At 32.6% G+C, this 18892-nt stretch overlaps 2 protein-coding genes across 4 annotated transcripts in view; one reads left to right on the top strand and one right to left on the bottom strand.

Annotated features, from left to right (window-relative positions):
- LOC129223856 (leucine-rich repeat serine/threonine-protein kinase 1-like) overlaps positions 1–5122 on the top strand; it is a 102934-nt gene extending 97812 nt beyond the window's left edge. The window contains exons 30-31 of the mRNA XM_054858217.1: positions 1856–1975; positions 3838–5122. Of these exons, the coding sequence (XP_054714192.1) occupies positions 1856–1975; positions 3838–4175 (458 nt within the window). The 3' untranslated portion in view covers positions 4176–5122. The remainder of the gene's footprint in view (positions 1–1855; positions 1976–3837) is intronic.
- A 4942-nt stretch (positions 5123–10064) lies between these two features.
- Positions 10065–18892, bottom strand: part of LOC129223972 (macoilin-like) — a 125927-nt gene continuing 117099 nt past the window's right edge. Inside the window, exons 11-12 of one of the 3 annotated variants that reach the window (XM_054858359.1) lie at positions 16177–16351; positions 10065–11406 (exon numbers count right to left, since the gene is read on the bottom strand). In XM_054858359.1, coding sequence (XP_054714334.1) covers positions 11093–11406; positions 16177–16351 — 489 coding nt within the window. In that variant the 3' untranslated portion in view covers positions 10065–11092. The remainder of the gene's footprint in view (positions 11407–16176; positions 16352–18892) is intronic. The other 2 variants (XM_054858358.1, XM_054858357.1) reach the window with 2 other exon arrangements.

Genomic DNA, 18892 nt, shown 5'->3' with positions numbered 1-18892 from the left:
TGCTTTTTTTTTTAAAAAATCAATTATTAAAAATCTTATTTAAAAAAGTGATGTTTCTATTTATGACCTATATACATAAATAAATAAAGGAAAAGTTATGTCATCCATAGCCAACACCTGCAAGTTTTGTAGCAATATATGTGTAGGCCAGCGTTTCGTAAATTGCATACCACAGAACCCCAGGGTTTTATGAATATCACTCAAGGGTTCCATGAAACTCGCACTTTTTTTTCAAAACATTCAAATTAGTTAAAAAGTAAGATTTGAGTAAGGAGTGTTTCAAAACAAACGACTGAGAAAATATCAATAGGGGATCAAAAAGCCATTTATTGTTAATGTATGGCCTTCAATTACGTCAGTTCTATAATACGACTCTTATACTGAAATGGCACTTGATCCTTTCTAGCACCAGGAATTTTATATAGTGCCATTCAGTGAAATTCTGATGCAATTTAAAAGATGAATGTTCTCAATTGTCACAAATTTGCTTGTTGGCACTTTTATCATTTGCAACTAAATTTATGTTCTCAACTTATCAATCCACAAAAACTAAATATTACCACTTAGTGCTGAACCTGATCTGAGAATGCAGCTTTTATAGTATATATAGTACGTATATAGTATAGTATAGTATAGTATGTTAAGGATGTATTTGCCATATTAAAAACAGTTACCACTTGCAGCATTAAAATTAAAACTTGAAAAAAAGTGAATAATTGAATTTCCTTTTGTTAAGTCTTGGGATATTCTTTTAAAACAAAATATGTGCTTTTATTTGAAAATAATAAATTATTCCTAGAATGTTGCGTGCAAACTAAACAATTGAGAAAAAAAAATTGACGCCCAAAAGGGTTCCACTTTTTAAACAAATTAAGAAGAGCTGGCGTAGGCAATCAAATTTTCACTTTTCATGTGTTTTGTTTAACTTAGGAAAAAAATATATATACACCGTACACTGCTGTTTTGTGAATCTAGTTCTAAGTTTCCTTCAGTTTAAAACAATGACACAAGTAGATGTAAGTTTTGCAAAACAAAAGGTTACCTATAAAAGCATTTTGCATTAAAATCTAGCCTTTCACAAACTTTCATTATTTTTGTAATAAGTTTCTGTGTTCCCATCTTGAACATGATAATCCTGGATACAATATCATATTATTTGTAAAAAATACTGCAGATTGCTTTTAAAAAAAAATTGTATCTAAATACGTGTAATGAGATCAAGTGAAGAGTATAGCTAATACTATCCATATCAGCAGTAAGCAATCCCTTGATTGTGATTAATCTTGATCCCGTTTTCAGTTTATCATGATAACAATCTGGACCTCTTTCTTTTTTTTTTTTTTGTCGGAGTACCATGAATAAATAGGCTCAACTTCTTAAGCAAAGGTTATTTGAATTTTTTTTAAAAACTTTTTATAATCATTAGAAGTGCCACCGCTTTTAATTTTCAAGAAAATATATCCTTTTTTGACTTTTAATCTTGAAAAATATCCACAAAAGTTACTGTGGATTTTCAGATAGGTAACATTTGGCATGTATGTTTTACAAAATTGTAAAGTAAGAAAACATTGTTTTTAATGGAATTTTATTTACTAAAGGCACAGTGAGGGGAGGGTCAGTGTACAGCATAATTTACTTAAGTTTATTTCTTAAACTACTTTAATCTTGAAAAGAGAAAGATCAGCTGATATTCTGAACAAAATGCCAGTTACCCAAGTGTGTCTATTGTTTACTTGTTTCTGAAATAATATTGTTAAGTTTGGAGAAAAAAAATCTGCATTTATTTTCTAATTGCACAGAAACTAATTGTTTTATTCCTCTTAAATGCTTCCTAATTTCTTGGTATTTTTCTTAGGTTGTGTTGCATATCAGTGGGATACTGCTAATCGAACGATCCTACATAAACTGGATTGCTCTAAGTTGGCTCCCTGTTCAGAGAGCTTGATGTCTATCAGTATTGAAGAACGTTTGAGTCGTAAGTGAACTTGAAATCTAAACTTGTTCTGGGTTATTTTAATATTGAAGCTTTTTGTATGACACCAAATCCGTTTGAGTTTGGAATGAATCAGTCCAGAACTAGAGAAGATCCCCTCAATTGATGCCCAACAGCGTAGGCTATATTGTTTTTCTAAAACCTTTTCACCATACTTTTGGTAAGACATTCTAGACTGAGATGTAACTTCCAGAATGTGGGATTCAGCTTCAAAAGCTATTAGAAATTTATATAAATTTGGTTGTATTTTAAGCAAATTTTAGTTCATTTCTGAACAGAGAATATTTATATTAGTTCACAGAAAATGTTAAAAAAAAATAGTATCGTCCATAATAATTAGGTAATGTATAATTAACTATTGAGTGTTTACCTTTTTTTAAAAAATTTTTTATTGGTTTATTTTTATTTATTTATTTTATTTTATTTATTTATTTATTTATTTTTTTGGTAAAAGTAAAACTATGTAAAACTAAGACATAAATTCAGAGACAGAAGGATAAAACTATTTGTAACTAAATTGTTTTAAATATTAAAAAAATTAAACATACTTAAGAAACTGGATTTAACAGCTTTCATGTTTGTAACTATATTTATAACATTACAAAGTAATAAAAGGAAAATTTATATTTATTTGAATTTAACTCATTAATTAAATTTTTAATTACTTTTATCAATGTGATTTGAAACTAATAATTAAATAACTTTTCAGCATTAGGAAATCTTAAGTGTCTAAAAAAAATTATCCGTAACCACTGTATTTAACAATAATGTTTGAGTTTTGACTTCAAGAAAAAAAAATTCTATCTAGGCTAATGCTTGGGCCCCAGGCAGCATTGCTTAGTGTCCAGTGGTATTTGCAGCATCTGGCTCATTTCATACAGTATCAAAGCTTATCTTCCCTCAAGAGAAAGCCAAATACATCTGTAATCTCTTCATAGTTGCCCTTAAATGAAAGGAAGCAAAGTTTCTGTACATCGGCAATTATTCTCACAAAATTGTTTTTTTTTTTTTTTTTTTTTAATTATTATTTTGGTGTGAGTTTTAATATGACGAAATAATTAATTATGTTTTTTTTTTTTTTTGACTGCTCAAGAATGTGTAACTGCTATCATTCCAATGTTGCAATTAGACCTAACCTTGAAATAAATAAAACGATGCATAACTTTAACTACTCAATTTCAAATTAAACTAAACTTTTTTTTAATAACTTACTTTTTAACAAATAAATAGCTTTGCTTGAAAATTAAATGAATCAATTACCCAGCGTTTCGATGCACAAGAATTGCAAATTAATGCGGACACGTATTTTGGTGTTATACAAGGAACACCTTTTTCAATGCAAAGAAGTGTGAACTTGGATGAAAAAGCTTTCTCCAATGACTTGCATCAAAACGTTCGTTAATTAATTCATTTAACTTACTTTTTGTTTTTCACGTTATTTCCATTATTTTTATTTTATTTATTTATTTTTGAGCAATCACGATTGCTAATTGTTCTCACTTCACTGTTTTCATGCCCTATGATTTCATTTTCCCCGCCTTCCTCTGCAGCACCACTGTCGACCGACCTCATGATGCTGCTCCTCTAGCGAAAACCGTCTCCAGGTTGCATCCATATCCTACACACACACACGCATACACACGTAGATACACCTACACACACATACATACAGACACCTACACACACACTCATGCCTGCACACAGACACAAACACACATGCCTACACACGCATAGATACCCCCCCTCCACACACACACGCCTACATACACACACACTCGTGATTGCAAAAAACAATTTGAATTCAAGATGCCAAATTTCAAATTATTATTTATTTTTTTTTGTAGCTGGACGATGTCAAGTGACAGCGATGGCAAGTGTGGGAAGTGATCTGTACATTGGCACTACATGGGGCTGCATTGTAGTAGCAGAAGGAACCACCATGAGACCTATCACCATTTTCCGCCCCTTCGAAGAAGAAGTAAAAGCCATCTTACCTCTCTTCGGGCAAATATCAACTGATGGCAAAGATTCATCAGCCTCCAATGCTGTGCCTTATATTGCAACTGTGGGAAAAGGTTACCGAAACCTGATAGGTCGCTATGCTACTGTTAATGCTCCGACGCTGCTGCAGGACAACATGTACCTGCTACTATGGAGAGCTGATAACTGGGCTTCTGCCTAACAAGTTGAAGTCTTTTCCAACTCAGAAAGAAATATTTTATGAACTTACATGCACATTTATTGCAAAAAATTCTTGAATATGCAACGGCAGAGTAGCGAAATGTTTATAGCTTTTAAAAACCCTGCTCTAGATTTCCCCAATAAAAAATGTCGACTAAATTGCTGTTGCAGAATGACGTATCATGATACCTGTGTAAGTTGACCTCAAGCCATGCAGTACTTTAGTGGTCAACTTAAACAAGTGGTCAACTTGTAGAGTTTGATATATATATGGAAAAGTACCAATTCTGTACCTGACAAGAGCAGACAACTTAGACAGGTAGTCAACTTTACAGGTTTTACTGTAACGATTTTAAGGACTTGTCCTTTTGATGGGTTTCTAAAGACTACATGAAGAATTGACTCAAGCATCATTGAACAAAGTTCAGAGAAAAACTATTGCTTCATTATTTTCATGGAGCAATTGGCAGCCAGAATGTTACTTCGAACAATTCTTCGACATCAATGCATTCTGAATAAAAATGTCTAAATTGTGATTCATTTTCAATTGGAAAATCGAGTGAAAAGGGCGTTATCACCCAACGTTAGACTGAAATTGATGAGAAAATGTGTATAGACATTATACAAGTCTGTGATATTAGACTTTTTATATAAATAACTATATGTTATATTCAATTAATGAAATTATAAAAAAAAAATTTCTTTAAGCATCAATTTAGCTGTACAGTAGCTCTGTGTTTCGACAGCTTACAGAATTTAGAAGGCCAAGCATATTTGAAATGTCTTAACACTGCAGCTTATTAAGTTGACTCAGTTTCATACTTCTCACTATTTATTCTGCTTAATAGATTTGATTGAATTAATTTTTTTCGTCACGTCATAAATGTCACCCCTCCCACCTTCTTTTTACTTACTTTCAAATCTGAAAAATAAAGTTTTATATACTGTTTTAAGAATTCTTTCTTTTACAACAACACAATCGTTCATTAATTACTTAAGGTCACAAAAAAATTCAGCATTAGTAAAAAATTTTTACAATCTTAGGGGCAGCAAAAAAAGAAATTTTCAAAAATGGTGAACATTGAATAATCCTCATACATATAATAGTGAATGATCGAGTAATGCTCCTGACGTCATCAACAATGAAACTTCCACAGCATGATAATTTGATATTTTTTGGTAATGTTTGGCATGCACGGGAAAATTTTATTTTGACGAGGCTGGACTGGATCTGGTAACTTAACTGTTTTACTGGTAAGACTCATTTCAGAGGAATGAAGAAACGAAAAAGCGGTCAACAGTAAACGCTATCTACTGGAGTTTAGGGTTCATCCACTGGAGTTAAAATTTCAACTATCAAAATATCGCCAAACAGGCAATTGCTTCGTTCAAATGTTGAAGCAATTTTTACCCGTCAAACCTTGACGGGCGGTTTTCTAGTTCTTAATACGATTAATAAATCTTTTTTTCAAAATATATTGGGGTTCTGGTAATTTGATGCTTGGCCTGGAACGAATTTTCTTATGTTTGTATAGAACAATAAGTTTTTTAAAGGGAACAGAACCAAAGTCGTTATTGCAAAGAAAACCAGCTTTCCTGGCCCCTTTTTTTTTTAATACATGCCACTGTTTAAGCCTCAACAGATGAGAGGTCAACTTATCAGAGCCAGACTATGTATACTTTTAGACATCATAAATTTCATTTAAAATCTGAAATTTTATTTGAAATTTAAGCACAGTAGACCCTTGTTTTGTGTATGGTTTACGTTCCACGGAAATGCCACGTAAATCAAAACTGCATAAATTAAGACTTAATAATAGTGTTAAAATAGGGGTTAGGTTCCATAGATTAAAAAAATGTTTCATTCTAGTGATGACTGATTTTATAATAAGTTTAACCACAAAAAATCGTCCTTAAGTAGAATAGGTTCTTAAATAGAACGTCGTTAAACAGAGAGCCAACTGTATATGCACAACATGCACAAAGAAAACATGAATTAACTTGGTGTTTATAAAAAAAGCGTTTTTGTTATTTTGGCATTCAATTATTTTTTTCTCCTCTGTAGTTTTTTGTGGGGCATTAAGGCTTTCATGATCCCTCGCTCAATTTCTACGACGGGATCTTCCTTCACTAAAAAAGCAGAAAGATCATTTGCCATTGTCAAGGAATGGCTCAAAATTTTCAGTGTGAAGGCTTTTGGTTGTGTGTTATCGATGTATGTGTCCTCGGTTTCGTTCTCCTTTGTCACTTCTAAAAGCTCTTCTTCCAGTGAGCTCTGAATTGTGTGAGGATGAATAACTTTACTTCTTCAAAGAGCTCTGGAAGCAATCACAAAAAATATCTCCAGTGGCCCAAGCTTGCTTGTTAGCACGCCAAAATGCTGTTCATTACTTGTTATCTGCAATCTCAGAAGTTTGAATTTTGAAAGAGGGTAAAATTTTGTTTGCAATTCCACACCCACATAAAATCGAAACTCATCTGCGTAAAGTAAAATTAAGGTGTCAAATCTTAAACTGCGTATAATTAAAGCCGCATAAAATAAACCCGTGTAAAACGAGGGTCTACTGTATATTAAACTTGGGGAAACAACAGATTTAAATTTACATAAATTTATTATGTAAATTATATAATATTATGTAAATTTATATCCCAAAGGTCCTTTGGAAACACTTTTCTGACCCCTCCTCTGCCATGTTTTGATTTATCAATTTTTTATTGGCTGAAATGCAATATTTCTTTGTGTTATTTAGGTAAATATACACTGCATTATTAATTTTTTTCTTTTTTTGTAATAGCAATGACAAAAGAAATTAGATAGCACAGATGAATTGTTTTGATGAAATATGAATGTTTTTCTTGCCCGTTGATGACAAAGAAATTTATGTTTTTATGTCAGTAGATTCTTCTTACTTAACTATTTCTATTTTATTCAAAACTAGCTGCACTGCCCAGCTTTGCACGGTCTACTTCGAAAATTGTCAAGTGACGCATGTTCAACAATCAGACTTCAATTAGAAAAAAAAAAAAATACTGTAAAATTTCCCGTCAAAATAATTATTCTTAAAGAAAGAAAACAGCAAATCAAAAATTTGAGAATAAATTAAACGCAACCCTCCATAAATACAACTAAAATCCTTGATTATCTTCTGCTGGCAGTACAAATAAAAAGGAAGATAAATTGCTAAATAATAATCAAAAGGAAAAAATTTTCCCTAAAAGCGAAAACAAAATTTTATTTAGTCAGTAAAAAGAAAAGTGGACCTTCTGAATAGTTTTTTCACGCTAATTTAAAATGAGATCGCGGAATCGATTTTCCCGATATGAAAATGCTGTTCTATTAGGCTTAAAAATGCTTTTAAATTTTTCCTCAGTGATATTAAAGACTTTTTTTTAATTTGAAGAAAGTAAATCAATTTCAGAAGTATTTTTTGTGAGCTTTCAAATGGGACCTAAAGCAAGAACATTGAATAATTATTTCGGGTAGAATGAGCCATTTAATGCCATTTTCGGATCTTAAAATTAAATTCGAATGGTTCGGTTTTTTGTTGGCTTTTGAAAACCCTCCTATGCTCCTTTTTGAGTGCCCAAGTACCTCCCTCCCAAATTTGGTCGAGAACCGATGTAAACTGGATTTTGTATAGGGAACATGCACACACATACATATATATATATATATATATTCTTTGTTTTATTTATAGATTTTTTCAGAATAAAAATATTTGTGAGAGCCGAATAAAATTATTTGATTGAGCGGGGATCTTTAACATCGCGTCTAAAGGCTAAAGGGAAATATTCTGTTCCTGGAGGTTTTATTCGTATATGCATTTATCCGTTACCCAATTAAGCATGACTGACCTTAATTGTTTATTTTCTCAAAAATATAATATCTGACATTAATGATGCAGTTAACTTTATGGTATATGTGACTATTCTGTATATTATGCTAATTTAATATATTTGAACTTTTAACAATTGTCTTGTTTTGTGTTAGTTTCGTTAGTTCCATCCACTGTCATGGAAGAAAATTTTCTTCTGGAAGTGCCCAAGATGCTTTTTTTTTTCGTTTGATTTGCAATTTTAATTTGAAAATATTAGATTTTCATTACAATTCTTGTAGAATTCAAATATCTTATTCATAAATTAATACACACAACCACTGCCAAACAATTCACTCCTCTCGTAAAAGTACAGTGTAACTCCGATTTAACTATTGTCAAGGGACTGGAAAACTTGATTGTTAAATCAAGGAGCATAGACATTCAATGCAGCGATGAGGTCAAATCCGGACCAGCAGAATTTATCATTAAATTGAGGAAAGCGTTAAATCGGGTATTTTTAAATTGAAGTTATACTGCATTTGTTAGAGGTTACTATTTTTGAACACACATTCATCAAAAAAATCCACCTTTTAAAATATTGATGTAGATACCTCTTATATGGGTCATTCAAAAAAAAAACCTTACAATTTCGAACATTCCACGAAGAAAACTGACCATTGTGTTTTGTGAAAATTATCACTTAAAAATAGTACAAGTGTTAAATGAATTCTATGATAAGCTTTTCTGTCAAAAAGGATTGCGTTGTAGAAAATAGACGAGGGTCCATCCAAAAGGAAGGTTCCCATAAATTTTACAAATATACAGCACTGTCTATTCTCATTGAAATTTACATCGTTGGAAAAAAACGTTTCTCTATTTTTAGACATAATCGCCATCTTTTTCTGCCCATTATTGTCGGCGGTGCCCTAACTTCTCTATCGTGTGTCGCAGAATTGTACCGCCTAAGTGGGACATGCGGTCAACAAACCACTCCGTTCTTGATAGCAGTTTGAAGCTCGAGTCTAGTGATTACCACTTGTTTCTTGAGTTGAGGAACACTTTGATGGCCAACGTTTCCGGAGCGACGACAAAGTCAAACAAGCTGATGTATGCATCACATGACTTTTTTTTTACTCCAATTTAATGTAATTTCCTCATTATTGGGAATTTTAATGTGTGATTCAATAGTTTACTCTCTAAATATAACCAACAGTGGCCAAATTGGAAAACTAGTTTAAAAAAATCGTCAGATTTGTCGCCAAGTTAACGACCAAAAGACTGGCGATATATCGCAGTGTCCGCCAAATTATAACACCACTTGAGTTTACTTTGAAATTAACAATGATTCCCTCCCCCAAAAGGGACAAAGACCCCTTTAGGAACACTCGAATGCAACCAAAAGGGCAGGTGCACAACTGGACCCCACTAGGAGTCTATGTACAAAATTTCAACTTTCTAGGACGTACCGTTCTTGAGTTAAGCAAACATACATATGCACATACACACCCACATACAGACGTCACGAGAAAACTCGTTGTAATTAACTCGGGAATCGTCAAAACGGATATTTCACGTGTCTATACATTCTTAGGCACTTATCCACGTGTGGTCGAGTCGAAAGAAAAACTCAACATTTATTCGGGGGAGAGCAAAATGGAAATTAAGGTCGATTTTTGAGTGAAATTTTTTTTGTGAATACAATACTTCTTTTTTTGTAAAAGGAAGTAAAAAGGAATGAAACACACAGAAAAAGGTGGCAATTATGTTTCTATATAGGTAAGACGTTTTTCTTTCAAATGATGTAAATTTCAATGAGAAAAGACGGTGCTATACATTTGTAAAATTGATGGGAACCTTACTTTTGAATCAACCCTTGTATTTCAAAGAATCAAATGTTTAAAGTGCAACACTTTTTGAGAAAAAACTTTTAAGTGCAAGCATGCATTTACAAATAAATCCTGCCGTTCCAGATGAAAATTTTTCTCCTGATACCACTCAAACTTTCGAACTCATTTTTGTTCAAATTGTAGCGTATACAGTGAAAATGTGTATCTTAATAAACAGACTCGTTTCAATGAAAGACTTTTTTCTTTTATTATTCATACATTCAGGTCTATGAACTCCACTTCAAAGTGGTACATCAACTGAAAAGCTCTCGTCTCCACAATTTTTCGCAGTTGTCTGCTGCGAAAAAGAAAAACAAATGACAAAACGCAGATGGCAAATGACAAAGATGTGAAAGTGTGTATAGAACGTCAAACAAAAGGATGGGGAGAAATGCCAGGACCACCCAGTGTCTGAAACACAGGGGTAATAGGGTTGAAGACCTTTTCTTGCCTTCGTCAGTAAAACGTTTCAAAAATCTTCAATGAGCAATTACACAAAATGTGCTATTTACGTACACATGAAACACCATACAAGATGATACCCAGTGGAATAATTTTTTTCATAAAAACTGAACATGTGTGGAATAAAACAAACACTTATAAAATATTGTGCAAATTTCAGTTAAAAAAAAAAGACTAGATGTGCTTGAGTCACAGGGCTATAGACTTCTATGCTTCATAATGAACTGAACAAAGAGAAACTTATGCACTTGTAATGCATGAATAATTTTCACATTAAATTATTTCACTGGGTGCTTAATCCATGTACAGAACTGGTGCAGGCATCCATCTTTTTCAAATTGAAAAAGAGTTCAATAAAAATTATGACATCGATAAACATTTATGAATAGTGCATACTGCAATTACATCACAACAAAAGAGAAAATTAAATATTCGATGGGTGGTCTCGCATGAAAACAAATGAAGGGACTAAATTCCCTTGAACCTAAATAGGCTGAAGATCACAGCAACTTAAAAATAAAAAAAACAGCAGATTTTTGCCACAAAATATTTTTTTTTGTTTGCAATTAAATGGCATGATTCAACCAAAAATGTTCATATAACATTTTCTTTTGCCTTTTGTATTAGTTTCATAAAGTTTTACCTCTAAATTGAAGTACAACAGCCAAATAAACTCAAAGAGGGGCGAAAGAAACATCTGCACCAGTCCCTCTTCAACGCTCAACTCCGAATGAAAATTTCTTCTGGTTTCCTCAGATGTCCGATTCCGACGATCCGAGACGGGCCACTTTCGGGGTATAGACCGACGCATTCGGGTCGAGATTAGACTTGGAGACCTTTTCCTCTCCAAAGGGGTTATTCTTTGAGACGACGGCTACATCCATGCTATTGTTGTACTTGGGAGAGCAGAAGAGAGAAGAAACTATCATTCCTTGGGACAAGCTGATGGTGGGACTGTGGCTTGGAGGATAGCATCCAGGGTTGGTCGTGACTGGCATAACGGCCATCACTTCGGCAACTTTGGACTTCAACTCGTCTACTTCCTTGTCTCTCTGTGCCAATAATGCTGCCATAAAATGAATAAAGACCATTACACATTGTGCATTATAAAGAAACAAGATTTGACGAAGAAAAATTCCCATGCAGTAAGACAATGACGCACAAAACTGCACGACTGCACTGCAATTTTAACCCAAACCCTATTAAAACTTACAGGGGAGGGTCAAAGGATCAGCTGACCCTCCTGTGACAATTTTATTATAAAGTAAACATTTTAGATCTGAAAAAATACTACATTACTGTCCGATCATCGCGAGAAAAGCCACCGCTGAAATGTCTATGCCTGTCTACTGCTATAGCAACGAGGCGCATCTCATTTTTCCAAGGGAAGCTTAATGTTGGAAAAACCTGTACGACTGCACAAGTGAGCAGACAAGTGGCGAAATGTCGCCAAAAAGCCTTCATGCTAAACCTTACAGAAAATGAAAGTCCGTTTCTATGGCAGTAGACGGGCTCAGACTTGACGGCGGGAGCTTTTCTCGTGAAAGACAGACAGTAGCATTTTTGCACTTTTTTAAAAAATCTGTAAGATTCTAAGGATCTTCTCTCCTTAGCACATTCATAATTCAAAAGATTGACTGGAATCGTTTATTAGCTATTGTTATTTTGAGTTTTTTGTTAATTTTCAAAAGAACAATCATCTCTAATGAGCTTAACCTTTTTTTAGACCACTCTTTCATCTCAAACTACATGTTGTGTGTATTATGTGTGCTTTTTCCAACCATTTTCTAGCTGTGATCTCATATTCAAAGCTTACAGTAACGCGACCAGCCTGTTTGCCTTATGACTTTTGATGAAAATTTTAAGGATCAAGGGCTGGTTGCACCATTGAAAAATGGGGGGAGGGGGGTGCTCCCCTGCTTTATTGACACTTTTTTTTTACATAAAAAGTATAATGCTGGCCATTAATACTTGACCTCCCGACCAAAAATTTCTGGATCCTACCCTGAAAACTTAAATACCAAAAATTGTCAAACTTGGCCAATTGGTGATAATGGATACAGCTGCTTCAATTCCAAGATTGATTTAAGAGAAGACAATTTGCATAAACATTTAACTCATCACAAACAGTGCACTGAGTTGAGTATATAAACTTTGATCCCCTGGAAAATTTATTTAATGTTCACATGTGACCACAAAATTGAGCCAAACTTTTTATGGGGCTTTAAAATTCTGATTCACAATCCTTTGGCATGGCAGAAACGACATAGTTGTTGTTTAATTGTAGCTAAAAACAATGAAAAATAATAATACAGTATACTATCAATACCTCAAAAACTTTGATATGACAAAAAATTCTTTTTCCTCTTGATTTTGCGTATTCATTTAAATGTTATTTTTCATTCTTATGCCGAATATTTTCAATGTCAAATGAAACACTAAGTGTCTAATGTCTTATTGTGTCCTAATATCTTATTAGTGTCTAAACACTAATGTCTTACACTAAGAAGCCTGTAGATGTTGTTTACATTGATTTTCAAAAAGCTTTCGATAAGGTACCGCATGTTGCTCTACTTAGCAAATTGGCTGATATAGGAATAGGAGGGAAAACTTTCATTTGGGTAAAAAACTGGCTGACCGGAAGGAAACAAAGGGTAGTGGTAAGGGGAAATTACTCTAATTGGAGTGAGATTTTAAGCGGGGTTCCTCAAGGATCAGTGTTAGGGCCTGTTTTGTTCATTGTTTTTATGAACGATATTCACAAAAATATTTCTGGGAACATGAATTGTTTTGCTGATGATGTCAAAGTTATGGATACTGTAGAAAATGAAAAACAAGGAAATCAGCTGCAAGAGGATCTAGATCATATTACGGAGTGGGCTGATAAATGGGGTATGGCAGTTAATGTTGGGAAATGTCAAGTGCTACATTTAGGGCATGGAAATAAGTGTACAAGTTATTATTTGCAAGGTTCAGTCATTAGTCAGGCAGACAAAGTTACTGATCTGGGGGTCTTAATAAGTCAGGATTTAAAGTTTAGCCAACAGCGCAGCATTGCTAGTAACAAGGCCAATAAGATGCTTGGGTTTATTAATAGATCTATTTCAAACAAATCTAAAGAAGTTCTTCTGCCCTTATATAGAAGTTTGGTAAGACCTCATTTGGAGTATGCTGTTCAGTTTTGGTCTCCTTAAGAAAGACATTAATGTATTGGAAAGGGTTCAAAGGCGAGCTACAAGGCTAATAAATGGACTTTCTCACTTAGACTATGATTCCAGGCTTAGAAGGTTAAAAATGTACAGTCTTGAGCCAAGAAGAGACCGAGGGGACATGATTCAGTTGTTTAAATTTATTAAAATGAAAGATGTTACGGGGCTGAAATTTAGCACTGAAAACAGGACAAGGGTCATTGTTTTAAGCTATTTAAATCTCAGGCTAACATGGATATTAGGAAAAATTATTATTATAGCAGGGTAGTGGAACCTTGGAACAGTTTACCGGAAGAGGTGGTAATGAGCAAGGGAGTAGATAGTTTTAAGAGGGCCATTGATCTGCACTGGGGATTGTAAATTGACTAGGACCAGTCTAGCTGGGCCCAGAGCCTGTTGCTGGTCGTCACTTTTGTATTTGTATTTGTATAAATATAATTGTTCCAGGAAAACAGTAGTTTATAGTCTCGAAGCAATGCGAGGAATGTTTCCAAAAATTTCTCTCACCTTTCATTAATTTCTCTTAAGGGTTAGGAATGATTCAGAGAAGCTTATCTAGTCACTTTCATTCTAGTTAAAAAATTTAAGTCCTGAGAAGCCCAAAAAACCTACCTAAAACTTTTCACCCCCTTTTCATGCCATTTCATTAAACCTTTTGACCTTATTTATACATCCCTAAAAAGGGGGGGAATGAACGGAAAACGCCTTTAGAGACACAAGGAATGGTGCAATCCTTTGTCTAACTTTTTTGTTCCGGGCGCTTGAAACTCGTTTAAAACTGTTCTGCAACTTTTTTGGTAATCCAAGTCTTTGATAAGTTTAGTCGTGGAAAATTCCCACATTTTGCTACTTCACTAGAGCATTCTTTTTTTCTCTATTATTTTTGGCTCATTTCGAAAATTAAAATTTTTGTACTCGATATTTCTAACATTTTTTTTTACGGTCCCTTCGACTTCCTGGTATCGAGAGTATACTGTCGTTATAAAGTAAAATACTTCTGCTTTTTAACTGTTGCCAAAAACAATGAAATATAATAGTACAGTGAAATCTTATTACAACAAACTTTAAGAGATCACATATTTTGTTTGTTGTAACGGGAATTTCATTATAACAGTATTCAAACAATGTAGCAATGAAATCGGGACTGAATATTTGTTTCATTGAAACGGATATTTTGCTGTATTGGTATTTTTTGTAAAATAATGTCAATGTAACTATAAAGTCAGTTTTGTTAATAAATTTAACAAATTAATTTTAAGGCTGACACTAAGCAAATATATATTTGTAGATTTTAGGCATTTAAAGCATTCCAAAGGATGCAGGATTGAAAGATTTCTTTAATTCAATTGGAGACATGAGTTTAAAAGCTTAATCCATATAGCTAGTAAAAAGTTTGCTTAATTTTATTAACAAAATCAACTTTATATAAATACTACTATTTAATTTTCTTGTGAATATGCCCAAGTCAGGTGCAGAAAGAACAAGAGCATGGTGTGAGAGAAAACATGAGGATAAAGTGACAGTTCAGAATGTAGAAAAAATATAAGATAAAAGTTTCACTTCTATCTTGTGTTTTCATAACACAGTTTTTTATTTTTTCCTTTATACACTCACACCTTCCTTGAAATTCTTTTGTGTCCCCTTAGCAAGGGCGGGCCCTCAAGTTGAGAACTGCCGCTGCATACAATACTTTCGACTGTATTTTTAAAAAAAGAATAAACATGAAACGATGCAATAAGTGAAATTTACAGAATCTCGCTATGCAGTTTTATATTACAGTAATTTCAGGTAGAAATGCCGCATTAGCATAATCCCCACACCCTGAAAAAGTGTCAAAAAAGTTTTAAATGCTCAGAAAAGCAGCATCACCGTCAGCGCTGCATTTAAAAACGATGAATTACACATTCATGGTATATCAAAGTATTAAATATCCATTAAAAAGAAAGAATTAACTGTATATACTTGCAGGTAGCTTTGTTCTCCAACTTGTAAAGAAAAAATTAAGATAAAAACAAACTTTTGCATTTAAATCAATTCCCAAATTTTGGAGGAATTCTTAGACATTTTTCGCAAATAAACTGTTTAAAAAGAAAGCAAATGGAATTTTACACAATCTAAAATGAACAATAATGATATTTCTGTACAGGAAATGTTTATTTTCGCAATTTTTAAAAAATGGTTCGTTTTTGCGAATTTCTGGTATATGTCGCTTTTATTCTGTACACATCAATAAAATATTTTTTGCTTCCTTATGTTTCTTTTATGGTTTTATATTACCTTTTAGTTCTAAAACAAACTCTACTTTACTTGTAATCAACTACAAAAAATTCGCAAATAGGTAATACGGATTTTCCCGCAGTTTTCAAACAGTAGTTAAAGCTTTTAATTAAAGGATAAATAATATTTAATTGTATCAGAATGTGTCAGTATCTATTTCTTTATTGTTTTGTAAAAACAATCGGAGTAAAATTAGGGCAATAAAAAGAAAAGTCAATCATTAACGACCTCATCGACAGGAAGGTCGCAATGAAAAGAATTTAACTTTTTAACACGCAAATGCCGCGGCATTTCTTCCAGAAATTACTGTACTTTCAATATTACAAGCAGTAAAAAAAAGTTTCACTCACACTGGGAAATTTCTAACTGACGTTTTGCTTCTCCCAAAGCAGAAAAGAGGTCCAGTTTCAGCCGTGTCTCTGCACTGAGACTGTTTTCGAGGCGTGCGTTCTTCTCCTCCATCGCATTGAGAGCAGACACCAAAGCCTGCGTGCTGCCAATGTTTTCCTGGTATGAGGACAAAGACTGAAATGAAATTCTCACATTTAACTCAAATTCTGCATTACATGCAAGTTACTCTCACCCATTGACACATATTACCTATCCTCTGCAGCAGTGCTGTAGTCCCAAAAGAAGCAGAATGTATATTTAACATCAATTAAAAATGCAAGAGGGTATATGCCAAAACTTGATTGAAGGTGATGCCTAACCAGGGATGAAAGTTTCAAAAACTCTAAAGACAGAAATTTTCTAAATTAAAAGGACTGTGTCCCAAATTTAGTTTTAGGGTAAGTAAAAAAGAGCTGAATACATAAGATAACTCAAAACTTCTTTTAAAAAACTTATTTTTCATGTGAAGTGTTCCAAAATAGAAAATATCAATAAGCACACTAAAAAAAAGATGATTGCTGGAGAAAAAAATCTAACATTATCGCACTTTATTCAATAATTTATTTTTCATCATTTGGTAAAAAGTAGAAGTTTTCTCTGTAATATAATCTTATAGCATAAATTAAATAAAAAAGCACATTTCCCAAACAATTTCTTTGACTTCACTCATACACTGATTATTTTTTAGTTTTTAACTTATGTTTTCTTCCATATCACTCAGTCTCAAATTTAATTTAAAAACAAAAATTTTTTTTAAGGCTGAAATTTATCAAAAGACATAACTTTTACCCCTGTGGTTAACTCAGATAATAATGTAGCAAATAGATATCAGAAATTTTTAGCATACAGTGAATGCTGTCATGTTATTAATTTATGTTCTTCAATTGGCAACATAATACTTTGAAATATTTTACAGCTCGTGATCCAATTTCAATATGTAAAAAAAAAATATTTGCAGAAATTAAATAATTTACTATATGTAAGCAATGTAAGTTTATGCTTACAAATAAAATACAATTGGAAATAGCCAATATAAACCCAAATAAAAAGAATTTAGGTGAAAAGAATTTTCTATACATTTGAAGTCAAAACATAAGAAAATTAATTAGACACATTTATTAAAAAATTTTAACTTTCATATTTTGCATATAAGAATCTAGAAGGTGAAAAACTTGAAGAAATACTTCACAATTTAAAGATAAATTGCCAAAAGAAACAGGAAAATTCATAAATAAAATAGCAATGTATGAAAATTAAAGGTGCAAATATTTTTTTCTCTCTAAAGACGGAAGTTCAAGTATGTTTCTGTAACTGTCCGAAAATTTTAGTCAAAACAATTTTCAATAATTAAGGCGGAATCTCAAGTTGACTGTTACAGAAACAATTCTTAAGCATTTAACAAAAATTACAAAAAATTTTATAATTAGCTACCATTATATATTAAACTTTAAAATGAAGCAACTATCAAAAACATTCAATTAGCATTTAAATCTCTATTAAAAGTTATCAGGTTCAGGAATTTTGCAAATAAAAATGCAGTGATGCCAAATATTTTCTTGCAAACTTTTCTCCACAAAACAAAACAAAAAATCTGCATTCCAAACTGGTCAGTTGACTTTAACACATTGTTTACTAATGGGCAACAGGTGCAAGGAAGGGATGAAAACTGTAAAGTCACACTGCTATGATAATCCCTAGGGTCTCTCTAGCCCTTGGTAAGCACATTTGGTGTGATGTCAGCTAACTCCTTGTCTAAGTTAGTACTTAAAACATGCCTGATAAATGAGTTACTTGAACAGTAGAGTAACAAATAGAGCCTTACGAAAAAGAAAATTCAGAAAGGAAGTTAGCAGATATTTTTGATTGTGGAAAAACTTAAATTGATAAAATTTTGAAGCATAAAATTAAAATTCGCAAAGAATGGGAAACTATCAAACATTGAGGTGGAAAGAGAATTCAGATGGAAAAATTTTCCAGAGAGACAAGTATTGTCACAAAAAGTAAAAAATATGAACCAATCTGAAATTTCTTCATTTTTAAAGAAAGTTTAAAAGATGCATATGTAGCAGCACTTATATCATGCAATATTCAATAAATAGCAAAGACAAGTAATTTTAATGTTTCTTTATTTTATAAAATTTACAGTACTCTTTTTGGGGAAATTCGCTGGCAATTTTTGGTTGACACTCCTGTGAGCGACCACCTCTCTTAACGACCACCTTTTCATGGAACGGAGCGTGGTCCCTCTAGAGAAGTTTCACTGTATTTGAAAAAGATCAAAGGGGCAAGGATTACATTTTCCCATTATTTTTTATCTAACAACTATTTTAAATGACGGAAATTCATTTGTAGACGGAAAATTTTAGCCCACGAGTGAACTAAAAGAAATATATTGTTCATTTCCTCACAAACAGACGCATCGAAGACAGGAAACAAAATCACACTAAAGACTACATTTTATTATAATTAATTTTTCATTGATTTGCTTTTTTTTATTGAATTTTTATTTGTTAATTAATTTTATTTCTCATATTATCTTCTGCAACAAGACAGTTGAAAGCAAAATGACACGATCTAATACAGCATCATTTTTTTTACTAAAAAAAATCAGTATGAGAAAGTTCCAAAAAAAAAAAAACCACACATGAACATTTGTGTTTGGATCAAAACACTATA

The sequence above is a fragment of the Uloborus diversus genome, chromosome 6 (assembly GCF_026930045.1).
Source record: "Uloborus diversus isolate 005 chromosome 6, Udiv.v.3.1, whole genome shotgun sequence".
Taxonomy (NCBI): Eukaryota; Metazoa; Arthropoda; class Arachnida; order Araneae; family Uloboridae; genus Uloborus; species Uloborus diversus.
This window is presented reverse-complemented; position numbering and strand designations above follow the sequence as displayed.